This window comes from Cryptotermes secundus, unplaced genomic scaffold, assembly GCF_002891405.2.
Source record: "Cryptotermes secundus unplaced genomic scaffold, Csec_1.0 scaffold971, whole genome shotgun sequence".
Classification (NCBI taxonomy): Eukaryota; Metazoa; Arthropoda; class Insecta; order Blattodea; family Kalotermitidae; genus Cryptotermes; species Cryptotermes secundus.
In genome coordinates this window covers 740,776-756,289 of record NW_019727793.1, presented here as the reverse complement: position 1 = coordinate 756,289, position 15,514 = coordinate 740,776, and the positions used below count along the sequence as shown (strand labels likewise).

General features: G+C 37.7%; 1 protein-coding gene across 5 annotated transcripts in view; it reads right to left on the bottom strand.

Moving 5' to 3' along the window:
• Positions 1–4,212: 4,212 nt before the first annotated feature.
• The window catches only part of LOC111865039 (four and a half LIM domains protein 3), a 423,310-nt gene continuing 412,008 nt past the window's right edge, over positions 4,213–15,514 (bottom strand). For 4 of the 5 annotated variants that reach the window (XM_023852747.2, XM_023852744.2, XM_023852746.2 and 1 more), the window contains 3 exons: positions 9,611–9,780; positions 7,832–8,018; positions 4,216–6,827 (listed from right to left, as the gene is read on the bottom strand). In XM_023852747.2, coding sequence (XP_023708515.1) covers positions 6,670–6,827; positions 7,832–8,018; positions 9,611–9,780 — 515 coding nt within the window. In that variant the 3' untranslated portion in view covers positions 4,216–6,669. Of the gene's footprint in view, positions 6,828–7,831; positions 8,019–9,610; positions 9,781–15,514 lie in introns of all 5 variants that reach the window. The other variant, XM_023852741.2, reaches the window with a different exon arrangement.

Sequence of the window (15,514 nt, the reverse complement as noted above, 5' to 3'; positions counted from 1 at the left end):
AGTATTATAAATCATGTATTGTAAGCAACAATACTCATGTTCCCATTTATTATTATTTTCATTAGAATGACGGAATTCGAGAATGTGAAATACACTCTTGTCAACAAGATTAAGACTGCATTTAATGATATAAGTAAATCTGACATACTCATCTTCACCAGTTCAGTTCTGGGCAGAATAATATGGTGGAAATAATAACATATCTTAAAGAAATATAATGAATATTGAAAATTTGGTATCTATTCATATTCCAGTCCAGTAATAGAAAGGTTTATATAGCAAAAGGAACATATCTTACAAAAAATGTAATGAATACTGAAAATCTGGTATATATTCATCTTCCAGTTCAGTATTGAATATGATTATATATCAAAAATTAATAATATATGTTAAAGAAATGCAATTACTATTGAAAATCTTATGTTCATGTTCACCAGTTCAGTAAAGGTAGGATCATACGGCAAAAGTAAGAGAAGGAATACACCTATAACAACAAAAGTGAATAACAATGTAACAAAAACAAAATAGGTAAAGAAATTACATAAATAGTCCTACCCACATTCAATCCTGATAATTAGTCTGCTTATCAGAGTTTCACCCTGAGGTGGAAAACCTGAGCTTGCAAGATAATTATTAAGTAATGCCTCTTCATTCTTACCTACACATAAACAAGACCCATGTGTGTCAGAAAACAATTTCCCACACAATTCTCGATTTAAATTTAAAAACTTGAAGAAAACAACAGTAAGGAACCAAGGGAACCTCTGTCACAGGAGAGGAATAAAAGGGTCTTTTGGTGGGATAAACTGAAGGATCAGTTGGGGATACAAATAGAATATTTAGATGGGTGTTGGGAGAAATGGAGCCAAGGGGGCGGGGTGTGGACAGGATTATTTTATTATTATTTTTATTGGAGTGAGAGACAATTTGGTACTTTGGCTAGTTGTAGCTTATTGTACCAATCCTAGATGATGGTGATTGTAGAGTAGTTGGTGGAACAAAGATTGACAGGGGAAATCGAAGTACTTGGACAAAATCTGTCCAAGTGCCACATTTGTTCACCACAAATCCCACATGACAAGGCCCGGGAAGCTAGTGCAGGAGTCATCTAGTTGAGAATAAGGGACAATGAGTTCTGTGAGAACAATGCAGTGAGGTTGCGGGTTCCATGAAATGGTAATTTATTCGGGCACTGAGCAGCTGTTTGCAGGGAGTCAGCACAATGAACTTGGTCCTGATGTATCCCATCAGTGTAGAATTCGGTACCTGTAGGCCTGTACCTGTAGGAGTGAGAGACAATTTGGTACTTTGGCTAGTTGCAGCTTATTGTACCAATCCTAGATGATGGTGATTGTAGAGCAGTTGGTGGAACAAAGATTGACAGGGGAAATCGAAGTACTTGGACAAAATCTGTCCAAGTGCCACATTTGTTCACCACAAATCCCACATGACAAGGCCCGGGAAGCTAGTGCAGGAGTCATCTAGTTGAGAATAAGGGACAATGAGTTCTGTGAGAACAATGCAGTGAGGTTGCGGGTTCCATGAAATGGTAATTTATTCGGGCACTGAGCAGCTGTTTGCAGGGAGTCAGCACAATGAACTTGGTCCTGATGTATCCCATCAGTGTAGAATTCGGCACCTGTAGGCCGTAAATATACAGGTGGGCGGCTATGTAATGTGGTGGAGATTTCTCTGCAGCCAGGGACCATACAACAGTGCGTATAAGTTCAAATTAAAATTTCCATTAGTAATTCGGGCGAAAGCAAAACGTTTAGGCCAAGAGAAAAGGAGTGCCACGCATTGTACAGCGTATGTATAAATGAACCTCCCCTCCCCCCTCAAAAATACTAGTGTATATCTAGGTGCTTGCTGCTGGCACAACAGATTCTGCCTTATTTTCTTTACCTCATGCTAGACCGGCCATTGAGTCACCTCAACGATCATAAGCTTCTCCGCCGCAAAATTTAATCGTCGTGTTCAGTCGGGCTTCACCTTATTCAGGTATTCCGAACATTTGCAATTTCACGATCTTCTGTGGTTTCTGGTTGCTGACCGCTCTACGCCTTGGGATATTGGTGTTGTTGCAGAGATCCTTGCTTTCCAAGTGCTGCACTTTCAAAACGTGGTATGACATTGCATACATAATAATGCTCTGTGGAGGGTACATTTCATCTTAGAGCTTAATCCCTCACTTTTCAATGAGGAACATGCTCTAATAAATGTTGTGAAGCATTGACTTCGATCATTTCTGTATCTAATTCTCTTACTGAAAAATATAAAGACGTTGTACATCACTCACGAAGGGGGTTCTTTGTCCATTTAATATAAGATGACACTCAACCGATCTAACTCTCTTGACATAGAATTTAATTTCTTTTGTTCCAGCTCTCACACTGCGTCTCAATCACATCCAGACCTCTCTGGAGCGTTCTGAGAACACACTCTTCTTTGCTCTCAATCGCATATACATAGGTGCCAGCAGCAAGCACCTAGATATACACTAGTATTTTTGAGGGGGGAGGGGAGGTTCATTTATACATATGCTGTACAATGCGTGGCACTCCTTTTCTCTTGGCCTAAACGTTTTGCTTTCGCCCGAATTACTAATGGAAATTTTAATTTGAACTTATACGCACTGTTGTATGGTCCCTGGCTGCAGAGAAATCTCCACCACATTACATAGCCGCCCACCTGTATATTTACGGCCTACAGGTGCCGAATTCTACACTGATGGGATACATCAGGACCAAGTTCATTGTGCTGACTCCCTGCAAACAGCTGCTCAGTGCCCGAATAAATTACCATTTCATGGAACCCACAACCTCACTGCATTGTTCTCACAGAACTCATTGTCCCTTATTCTCAACTAGATGACTCCTGCACTAGCTTCCGGGTTTACTGAAGGTTTTACTGCCTGGCTAACTCGTAACTGTCTCATAAACTCGAGAACTTGAGAACTGTGAATAGTCTTTGCTGCTCATTATTTAGCCTTGATTCAGACAACACAGAAAACAACCACGTAATAGGCACCACTGTTATTACAGTCGTCTCTCGCAACACTGTTTACCAGTTTTGCATAGCAACCGCTGTTTACTTGCGTTGCATAGCGACCAATGTGCTGGGACTCGGCTCACTTCGGCTCCGCTCAGCACGTCACGGCTGGCGGGGAGGGAGGGGCATCATCCATAGGGCAACACATCACTAAATTTTAATGTTGGCTAGTTGTTGTGCAAAATCCTCCACAGTTGTGTCGATGTGCTGGAGGGGGTGGGGTCTTGGTTTTATTTCCTGCTTGTTGTCTTGTAGCTCTTATTTCCTAATTTTCATGTAAATCTGATCATAATTTCTTGTTTCTTCCTGTTTTATTTTTTATTTTTTTTTAATGCTAGTGGGATGGGACTAAGTCCCTTGTATTGAGGCCACTTCTGGCCTGTTGTACCAGCCCCAGATGATGGGTGAGTGTGATTGTGGAGCAATTGGTGAAATGAAGATTGGCAGGGGAAACCGAAGTACTCAGAGAAAACCTGCCCCCCAACGCCACTTTGTTCACCACAAATCCCACTTGACCAGACCCGGGATCGAACCTGGGCTGCCATGGTGGGAAGCCAGCGACTAACCGCTTTAGCTATGGCGCGCCACCCTATCGTTACTTCGGACTGACATAGAAGATTGGATGTTTGAAATGTTAGTCCTAATGTTGCCTGCATTTGACGTGATGTTATTTGTATAGTTGCACACCACAACAACAGAGGACAACATTAGGATGATCAACTATGACCAAAATATACAGCCTTTTAATATGATAAACCGACTGAACTGTCAATATATTCAATTCAATCTCTTAATATATGTAACAGAATCAGTGTGTTGTGTGATGATATAAAAACCCCTAAACAACAATAATGATTTTAAATATTAAGTTAAATCTTCCAATTATGATTAGTGGCTAATGGTAGTAACTATTCAACTGTTATCTATAACTGATTAAGCAGTCCAAGCACTGTCATCCTTGTGCTTTTATAAATGCCAAGCATACTTGTTCAGATTTTTCAACTTTTTCTATTGGTAATTTACAGTTTCTTAAAATATGCCTGAAAACTGTACATGCATGTAAAATTAAAAATTTCAGTATGATACTGATGGAGTGGGGAGGAAAGAAAAAATAAGGAGTCTGGAATGTTTTCTATATAAATAAAATATGTTAGAAAAACAGACTTTCTAATTAAATGTTTAATATGAAGGCCACATTTTACATCAAATTGCATTTCTTTATTAACATGATGTGTATGAACAGAATATACAGTTTTATTATGTATTCATAAAATAGTGCAACATGAAATGAGAGCTAAATATATACCTTGAATGTTAAAAAGCAACTCTAGGAAAGGCAGAGAAAGATAAGCAATAATATGCAACAGCATATGCCAGTCAAACAATCCTATGTGAACATCAGTGTGACCAACCTGACTAGACAGTCATATACAAAGCAACACATTATTATTTGCAACAAATTGTAGGAAATCATTCTACAATAAAAGTAATGCAGTTAAATTAATGATTTTGCCAACACATTCCTATACCCATATGACATAGCACCCTTAGATAGTAAGTTTTTTATTTTGTTCACACTTCAATTTTTGTTACACATCACCACAAAATATTACTTTTTCTATACAAATAAATGCATACATATGGATCTAAACTAAAAAAGAAAAGTATCTATATTGGCCTCTGTTGACACATGAAAGCAAGAAAATATATATATATAATTAAGAAACTGATATAGCACAATATACGTAAACTTTCTCTCCTTTTTGATATTTGGATAATCAAACGTCAGAAAGTAACCACTTCCTTAATCTTGCCAGTTTAGAATACAAAGAAGTGGTAAAGAAAGTTGTATGATATGGAAACATGCAGTTTTGTTTCTTGACATTGTGCATTAAAGTGATATAATCATGGGACGGATGTTATAGTTACACATTATTAACCCATTATAATCTTTATGCTTGATGATAATGGTCAAAAATTCAAAACTGCAAGTATACCAGCAGTTAAGGCCACCTCATCAAAATAAAGTAACTATATTTATTATCACATATAACATGTTTTATGTAATAAGTGTTTATTGTGGTTTCCATTAATTATGTGTATTTGTAAACATCTGTCAGGTGTATTTGTGTGCATGTATGTGTGTATTTATGTATATATGTATGCATGCATGCGTGTACATATGTATACATGTTTGTGTGTGAGTTTGATGGCATACTAAGTATTCAAGCAATATAGCCATGACAGCTCATTTTCATGTTAGTTCAATATACCTTTACAGACCTCTCCCACCCCTTATCTACCTTCCCACTTAAATTTCATGGTACAAATCAAAATACAGTACATGTTCTTGTTAGAGTGTAACACTTCCTCCAACACACACACATAAACATTATCCCCCAATCAGACCCTTAGTTTCATTCAGTAACGTAGCAAAATACTATATCTGTCCTAACTATAGGATTCTTTAACCTAATACATAATTAGCACATACCAGCACTTGCATTCTCAGTTACTAAGAAATACATTTCTCCTAAGAGATTTCTTTTACGTTTCCAAGCTCTAATGTATTTAGATAAATTGCGTTGATTGGGTGCAGCTCCATGGTTTTTTACGAGTGAATACCATCTTGGAATGGAATAGCCTGAATTCAATAACAAAAATGTTAAGGCAAGTGATGAAAAATCCTCCAAATATTTTATAATATAAAAAGCATACCAGTACACATCAAAACTATTATGCACGCAACTATTTTATTCGTTCATTTATATTGAAAAAATGTAACAGAATTCACCACCACATCCAACTCTATACAAATTGAATTATCCAACATTCTGTATATTAATACACTATTAATTACATGAGAACCTTATTTTATTTCAAAGAAAACATCTTTATACAAAAGAATTGTTTCAGATACTCAAAATTACATACTCTTTTGTATTGGAATTCTGTTGTCAAGAATTAACAACGTAGATCATTTCCCTTATTAAGAAAATGACTGATATCCATAAGATTACATAATTATTATAGTTTACAAATAAAAATTCCTTCTTAAATGGTGATAATTTCTTTTATATATATAATTTAATTACCGAAGTGGAGTAATATTCATTATAGTGACTAATGCTGTCAATATGGCAAGTTGGTTAAAAGCATATTGTACCCTTTAATAACCGTTAATTAGAGAAAAAATTGAGACCTACCATTACATGAGATAAAATATCTGTATGAAACTTAACAGTTTAGATAAAGAATTATAATAATTTTAATTGTGTACCTATTTAAACCTTCCTTTGTCCCTTTTACTATTTCATTCATTTTATATAATTATCTCAATAATCAAAGATTAAAAAAAACTATATGAATATGAGAAGTAAAATCCTTTGTCAAATATTTTAAAAAATATATTTCTTTGATCTAGTGATTCTGTTGTCAATAGTGTTCCTAAATATGCTCAATTGTAGTGCATAATATATAAATAGCAAATAAGTGCTCCATTATTCAAAGTGTAATAATTCTCCTTCAAGAAATTAAGTAAATCTGGTGTTACAAGCGCATCACTAGCTTATTTATTCAAGTTAACCAGATGTAACTACTTCAGAGTAGACTGGCTGTTCACATCAGCTTCTGCTTGGCGCATTCTGGGCAGATGATGTCATCAGCATCAGTGATGAACCCTCGTCCAACCAGAGATGTCTTGCAAGTAGCACAGATGAAACAATCATTATGCCAGTGGCGGTCTTCGAAAGAGATGAATCTGGTGCCTCCAATACCTACAACAGTAATCATTTTATATACTGAGATTTGAAAACAATCAAGAACGGTTGTGAACTGCTCCATTGTTTGACGCATATATGATGCACCTTTTGTGAGTTTGCTGCATTATGATTTTCAGGTGGATCATCATTATAGTAATGCAGATTTCGGGAAATGCTGCATACCTAGTCCTGCAATGTTACAAGCCTTAAATGAAGAGGATTGTGACAGACAGGTGCAATTCTGTGGATGGTATCTTGGAATGCATGAGACTGACCCATATTTTCAAAAATGTCATGCCAACAGATGAACCAAGTTTAATACCAATGGGCATTCACAACCTAATGGAATAATATTATGTTTAAGCATCCTGTTGCACTCTATACGATATATGATATAACTCCGTCTTAAGTGCAAACTATATATTATAGGTCTTTCGTTTTGCTCTTTTTTACACACTACATGTTTCNAATTTTGATTTCTTTGAATCAGCACTTATAAAAATCTTCAGTTCTAATAAATTTTAAAATTTAGAGAAAAAAAATTTTAAAGGATTTAAAAATTAGAACTGAAGATTTTATAAGTGCTAATTCAAAGAAATCAAAATTGACGTGTGTAAACAACAAAGATATCAACGAAGTAGATTTTGGTAATGGCAACGAAAGTGAACAATCAGGAAGACCTATGTTTTTAAATTTTAAATGTTATAAATAAGTGCAGTGTAACAGGTATGTGAGTGTATACACCTGATGATGGCCGTCTGTGGCGGAAACATGTAGTGTGTAAAAAAGAGCAAAACGAAAGACCTATAATATATAGTTTGCACTTAAGACGGAGTTATATCATATATCTAATGGAATAACTTTTGTATACAGTGATATTCAAAATTTTATATATACTTTCCTGCTGATTACATTATCATAGTGAGCAATTAAGCTAACTTCTTATCAGCAAAACTATCTTATTACAGAACACAAACTCTGGATTTGCCTATTGTTCTAAAAACCAGGAAACAACATACCTGTGATGGGCTTGGAGCAAGAAGTGCACCTCTTGGCAAAGAGCTCACCAAAGCAGTCAGCACAATATGGCTTCTCATCGCGGGAAGTGAAACGCTGTCCAGCCAGTGAAGTGTTGCAATGGGTGCATGTGAAACATTCACGATGCCATGGCTCATTCTTGTAAGTGACACCACCACTTGTGATTATCTGCAATCATCCAATAAACTTATACTGTATCCTGAAAAACACAGAATCTTATAACCTGGCAATAGTTAAAACTAGTGCTGCAGTATTTCATAGTGAAACATTCTGTTGTGTATATTACAGAATGACAACAAAAAAATAATACTGTAACATTAGCCATACAAGATCGTTGTTATTTGTGCATACGTAATTCACACTTACTATTCCGCAAATACTGCATTCCCAATTGGAGAAGACCTATGCACAGATGGGAGGACAATACTAAAACAGATCTTATTAAACAGGACATGAAGGTGTGGACAGGATTCATTTAGTTCTGGACAGGTACGAATAATGGGCTCTTATGAACATGGTAACAAAACTTGGTATTCCATAAAATACATAAACTCTTTGGCCTCACTGAGCAACTATTAGTTTCTCAAGGAGGACTCTGCTTCATTCAGATATTTAAACACTACACCTATTGTTAATTAAAATATTCTTGATGTAAGAATTTATTTCTGTTGTACTATACAGAAAATAAACCCATCATGCAATAATTATCAAAAGAGCAGTAACTTCTGATATGTGACACCACAGAGTCTGGTAAAAATTTATCAGTTTTCATAGACACTGCAGCAAGTAACTCAAATCTCATTAACTATTCTATTAATATACACGGCGGAACTGTTTTTATTTTTTCTATGACAAATTTAATATGACTTTCAGACAATGATGGTTGAATTCAAAGTAGTGAAGTCTCAGCATTTAGCAAATTTATTATACATTTGTTCAGAATGTTACACAAGTAGTCATGCTAAATGTGAAAGACTGAAACACATCTCTTTGTGTGTGGTGTAAAGCGGCTTAGAACTTCTGAAATTAAATTGGTCAGTATTCTGATAGGAAGGTATAAAACTACTGTGTTCATACAGTAATAAATTTTAAATGTATCAACAAGGTTAATTTCAAATTGTGAAATTATTACTGGTTCCTTTTTTATTTACCCTTCAGGTAATGTAATTGGAATCCAGCCGTTTTTAGGTCAAGTCTCGCCCAATCTACTTGTCAGATCTGTGGTATCATGCAACAGAGGTTGCCATATGAACTGAAATTCATCATCTGATGAATGTTAAAACAGTGCCTATAATCATTTAGTTTTCTTCCTTTTTAATGTAATTCAAGATACACAAAAAGAATAAAGCATATGGAGTGACCACACACACAGCAGCCGAGTCAGAAGCATTCCTGCTTCATGTTCAAGAGGTCCCAGTTTCAAATCTGGGGTTCGAGACCAGATAACCGGACCTGTTTTCTGACATCATCAGAAAACCAAACATAAACAGGCAAATACACAAGGACTTCAGAATTAGGTCTTCAAACATTGAAAATACACTTCAACACACTGCCATCATCCAGAACAGAATCAACATTAAATGTATTTATCTTTTTCAATGTTTAAATTATGTTTATTTATATTGATGTCATGATAATGTGTTGTCCTCTCTTCAGTCATGATCTTTTCTTTTTAACCTCTTGCTTAGAATGTATAGTCTTAAGCAAGTTATCTATTGAAAATATTCCTAAAAGTTCTGAATAAACTTAAGCTGGCCCACCTTGTTGCACTTGACACAGCGGGTAGCAAACTTCTCCTCATAGCAGGTGGCGCAGTAGATCTCCTGCTCACGAGGGATGAAGCTCTTGGTACCTATGGCGGTTTTGCATACACAGCAACAGAAACACTTCTCATGCCACTGACGTGTCTTGTATTCCATCTTCTTTGTGCCTGTCATACAAACAAAAACAATATTATGAGACAAATATTATGCATATTAACAGTAGAATTTCAAATCACAAGTAGAAAAATTCTCGAAAAGATAGCATCAAGACAATTTACTACCATTTCTGTAAGGAATTACTTGTGTGTCACAAGCCCTATGAATATATTACATTATATTCATTTTACTCTTAATTGTATTACTACAATATCAGAAGCTAGGACAGCCCAGTTAATGACTAGGCTACAGACTTTGTGTCCAAGGAGTCAGGGGTGGATTCCAAGTAGGGGCTAGAGATCTATCTCTTCTCTACAATTTCCAAGACCGGTTCTGGAACCCACCCAGCCTCCTATACAATAAAATCGGTACCAGGGACTGTTTCCCTCTAGAGAAAAGCAGCATGGACGTGAAGCTGACCACTCACCTCCATCTGGTGACAGGGATCAGAATGGTGAAGCTACTACACTCCCATTCCCCCATACATCTTCATGGCCTCATGTTTAAGCCCTGGGATAACTTTTACTTATTACTATAACATCATTAATATCATATGATACAGAATATAATTTCACAATCCTCTCATTATATTTATTCATAATCTGTGTACTACGTGGAGAGTTACTAAGGAGCTATGTAGCTCTGTTGTTGAATCACCACTGTTGGTGATATGAAAGAAAATGATATTGTTCTCCACGCTGCTCACTGGAAGAAGTGTGCCCCATGGAGTTCTTCTGTTACTTCACATTATGCAAATTGCAGTTTATATTTCCTAAGAGAAATCGTCCCATAATTATTTGAATCCCTTATTTGGGAAACGTAAAGAATGTGATATAACAAGCGATGAAGTGGTGAGCTCCGAGTGTCACATCTTTAAATAAACCATAACAACTCCTCCATTATCATTCATATTATCCTTAGACATATCACTGTTAGCTTCACACGCAGGTAAAGCAAACAATACGAACTTCTTGTGTTTAAGCATCCCATTGCATTGCTATATTCAATCTTGTTTACATACAATTTTCCGTCAATAATGCAACTATTTATTTCTTCATTCACATTCGTTTTTGCTATTAACACAACATGTTTCGGCTCCAAGTGTACTTTTCACCACTTACCATTCCCCCGTCATGTAATTATTCCATGTATCCTGCAATGCTTTACTGTGTTTCCTAAAGTTATCTTCGCCCAAGGCTTCTATGTTGTAATCTTTATGAAAAAAAAAGTAAAAAAGTAAAGCTATCCCTGTACCATGCCGTGAAGGCCCATAGGGTTGTGAGACGTTGAGGGTCCCACATTATCTAGACAATCGGCTCAAAGATGGTGGTAAGGTTGTCAGCCTTACGCGCCGGCCGCGCTTTACTCCCCAGGAAAATTATTTAATTAATTCCTGGTACTCATTTCTGTTAGAGGCTGAGTGAACCCCAGGGCCATAATGCGGCCGGAAGGATTAGGTCAACTGAAGAAAATCCAATGACCTCATCGGTATTTGAACCCGCAACCTTCCGACTTGTAGCATAAGCAGTGAATATTGCGGTAGGGTTGCGTGGTTTAGTTACCCACTGAACAAGTTCTGTATGAGTCCAAACTTTGTAACGAAAATAAATGGGTATATACAAAACTTCGTGAGTTGAGTGCTAACCTTATAACCAGGGCCCGGATTTTGATGACCTGAAAATATTTAAAAAAAATGACCTATAAAATGACCGAAAAATCCGGAAAAATTACCTAAAAGAGAAAAGAAAGAACACTTCGCTTCCGTGTTATTCATATTTCAGAAAACATATGAAGAAAAATTCCCTAAAATGGCCAAAAATGACAAGTAATACCCTTAAAAACCCAAAAATTTACCAAAAAATTACCCCCAAAATGAAAAAATGACCTCAAACCTAAAAATGTCAAACATGACAAAAAATTACCTACAAAACTTATATTTCTGTAACCAGCAGCTCATATCCGAGATTTATATATATTTAAGAGCATCGCATATGATACAAGGAAAAAAAGATGAAATGTCATCAAAATCCGGGCCCTGCTTATAACCCTTCTTCATTTACATTTTCTCTAACTTATCTATACGGTTTCCCACAAAAACTGTTGGTGGTTTCAGACGAGAATGTGATTGGGGATGCACGTTCAAAAATAAAATAACTATCTGCATTAATTTTGACGCTATTATGTTAAATTTACAAACAAACAATAATGTATTGTCGTGATTTAGAGTGTGACTATAGACAGGGACTGAACTGGTGAATGACTTTACTGACCACTTATACACACGACTCGTTAAGTAGAAGTGGTACAGAGTTATCCCTAATCTCCAAAATTAAAAATTAAAATTAACTGACTAACGGAAGACACAATGGTAACAATGGCATATCTGAAACTGATGCTAGTTAGTTAGTTAGTTATTGGAGAGGGTGCGTTTCCCCATGCACTTAGACCTGTATTGGTCCATTGTGCTTCCCTCTATGATTTCTACCAGTCTCTATATCCTACCGGTACTGGTGCTTACCATCAGTCCCGCCCAGCCAGCGAGACCGGCTCTACTAGCTGAGAGGTATCTATAATGCTTCCCCCATCTACCAGTGGTATTTGAGACTGCTGTTGGGCGGGAAACGTCCGTAATTTGGCTCAGTGACCTACTTTGGAGATATGAGGTTCTTTTACGTGCCGTAAAGCTACGACACGGGACCCACGGCTTAAAGTCCCTCCCGGAGGACTTGTTCCCTGAATTTTTCCGCCCTTAAAAATTCGACGACCTCTGCCGGGTATTTGAACCCGCGTACTACGAGTCATGAGGTGGGAACGTTACCTCTAGACTACGGAGGCCGCTTGAAACTGATGTTACTGCCGACAAAGGGAACAGTGGTGAGACGAATAGAAAATGTGTCCCGGCACGGCTATTCCCTTTACGAAATCCATAACTACAAAATCAAAAACCGAGGTCCGACTGGTGGTAACCGAACCTTTAATTAGGCTCCTAGGAGGGGGGGGGGGGGCCCGTCGCAACGCCTCTACACAAACATAAGGAACGTACAGTCCATTCTTCAAGTGGGATTAGAACCCACGATCCTATCATTCGAGAGTAGGAAGACATTACACGCTTTAGACCGCGTCCTATCGAAATCCAAAACTTCTTGCCCACTCCGTATACGTCATGGTTGACGATATATTTTGGTTGGCCTTTGTACACATTTGTGTAGGTTTTCTTGTGCAGTAGTGAAAGTTGGCTCGGAACAGGGGATTCGTAATCACCAGCACTGGAAGAATGACTCATTCACACCATTCCATCAAACTGCTATGTGCACCGATCGCTACTCAACGTGCAGCTTCAACTTGTAAACCACATGCACCTATTTCTCGCGTGTTAACCCGTGGTTACTGTAAGCACCACCTGCTTTAATACATTAAAATTCCGCATTCTGCCAACATAGTGTATTTCTGTTCTTTCGTGTGCTTCTCAAATAAAATGTAACTGCTCCTCCTAACAGCATTACCCGGCTAGTCTTTGTAGCAGAGACGTAATGTGTTTTCTGTGAGGTACGAACTAGATTTTTATATAATATTTAGACTCCTAGAGCTATGAAAGAATAAAATATGATCATCAGTCCCACGGGGCTGGGAACTAAGAATGACTATGCTGGCGAGGGTCAGCAACAATATTCCTGTCTGTCTGTCAGTCCTCAAAGGGTTAAGTAAAGTATGATTACGCGTACAGATCTATCATGTCCGCTTACCTCTCAACAGATAATAATAATAATTTATTATTATTTCACATGCTCAATAATTAAATAAAATTTTGACAGCTAAGCTCAGAGTGGCGAAACGTTTCACAAGAATACAACAGAATATCAAAAATAATTCTAAAATATAATCCGAAAAGAGAAACTTTTCTTCTACTACCGATACTACAACTACTTAATGTTCGCGGATTAGACCTCTGGTCGTTTCCAGTTCAGGATGAAATTATAATCACTTGATAGAACTCTTCGGATAGGAGCTGGCCAATCGCAGGACCTCTACCTACATAGGACAACATAAACAGAAATAATGCGGACTCGTATGCATGAACTGGGTGGGATACAAACCCACGATCACAGTTTTCAAGCAGTCGAAGACACCAGACCGCACTGACACTGCGATCAATCAAAGAAAGGCTGTTAAAGCATGGGATTAGAATTATCTGGTGATATCATCCAACCGAAACAGGTTCCATGGCATGCGTTGAATGATGAATATGATGATCTGACATTTACATATCCAGTGTGCTTTTGCAAAGGCCTGCTATCCACTCGCAAAAGTCATGAGTAAATAATGTTGTCCCTCTGTTTAATTAATTAAGGTATGAAAACATTTGGGTGAGTGATGATATAGTTCCACCATTCTTAACCTCGGCACTAGATGAGAGCGAGTGGTTAGAATCACGCCCCGGTCGCTTTACCCGCAGGGAAAGAGCCCCGACACCCACCGGATAAGAGGCTGGGTACGGTACGGTCACTGTGGAGAAGAGAAAAATCTCTTTCCACTGTCGGGAATCGAATCCCGGCAGCTCAGCCGGTAGGCCATCGCTATAACTGAGCTACTCCGGCTCGAAAGTCCTATGTACTAAATATAAATTAAATGTATTTTTATCGTGAGGAAGGAAATACAAATTGATAGGCTTTACCCCACGTTTCTCGTCTGAGTCAGGGCGGGTTTCGATTATTCGCGTTGATAATTGTAATGTAACTTGGTGCTAGGTACATGGAGCTGTAGGCCACTGGTAGCACGCGATGCGAATGGACTGCTGGTAATAATGAAGCTGGTTCCTAGCACAGCCCAGGCCGAGGACAAATGATCGCACATGTGGGCTACATTCTCAAGAATTTAAACACATCTGTTCAAAAGACAACTGAAAGACTAGTATAAAAATGTTGTAAACTACCCTACAATTCAAGAGATAATATTAAAGTTATGTATATCATTCTATATCAGCTTTTCCCTTACTCGACAAGCTGGCAATTCAATTTTCAAATCCACTGACTGAAACCCAGTTTGTCAATTAACAACATCAATACTGCTGCTACAAAAACAAACTACTTATATTTATGTTTATTTTGAGAAGAGAACTTTTGGCGTCCTCACACAATGTAACGCAACGTTGCCATATATTAGTGATTCAACGCAGTGGCCTAAGTACACCAGAAGCAGAACAAAGCCACAGAATTGAAATACGGCGTATTTACTATCTGCTAACTGCAGAAACAAAAAAAGAACTATTTCTTCGCGTAATTTTTGCACACAGATGGAACATAAATTATTTTAAAAAGGACAGCTCTATCCGTCACGAGCGCCGGAAGACGCACTGAAGAGTGGAGGTGTATCTCAACATATTAACCTCGGCACCAGAAGGAACAACTGGTCGAATTCGAGTCCCTGCCGCTTTACCACGGTGAAAGGGTACCCAGCACTAACTGGACAGCACGCTGGGTGGGCCCAAGAGCCAAAATGGACACAGTGGAGAAGAGAAAAATCTCGTGCCCTGTCCGGGAAATGAACTCCCATTCCTCGACCGTCCAGACCGCAGCTTAATCTCTATACTAGCTGAACTAACCGGGCTCCTAACGTTTAAACAATTTTCCGTGTTGACATTCCAACAAAGAACCTTCTGACGAGACAACATCTTAACCACTCGACTGCAAAATTTACCTGTTCTGCTCCGGTTTTGTTCCCTACATAACAAGCAAAAGACACGTCGAT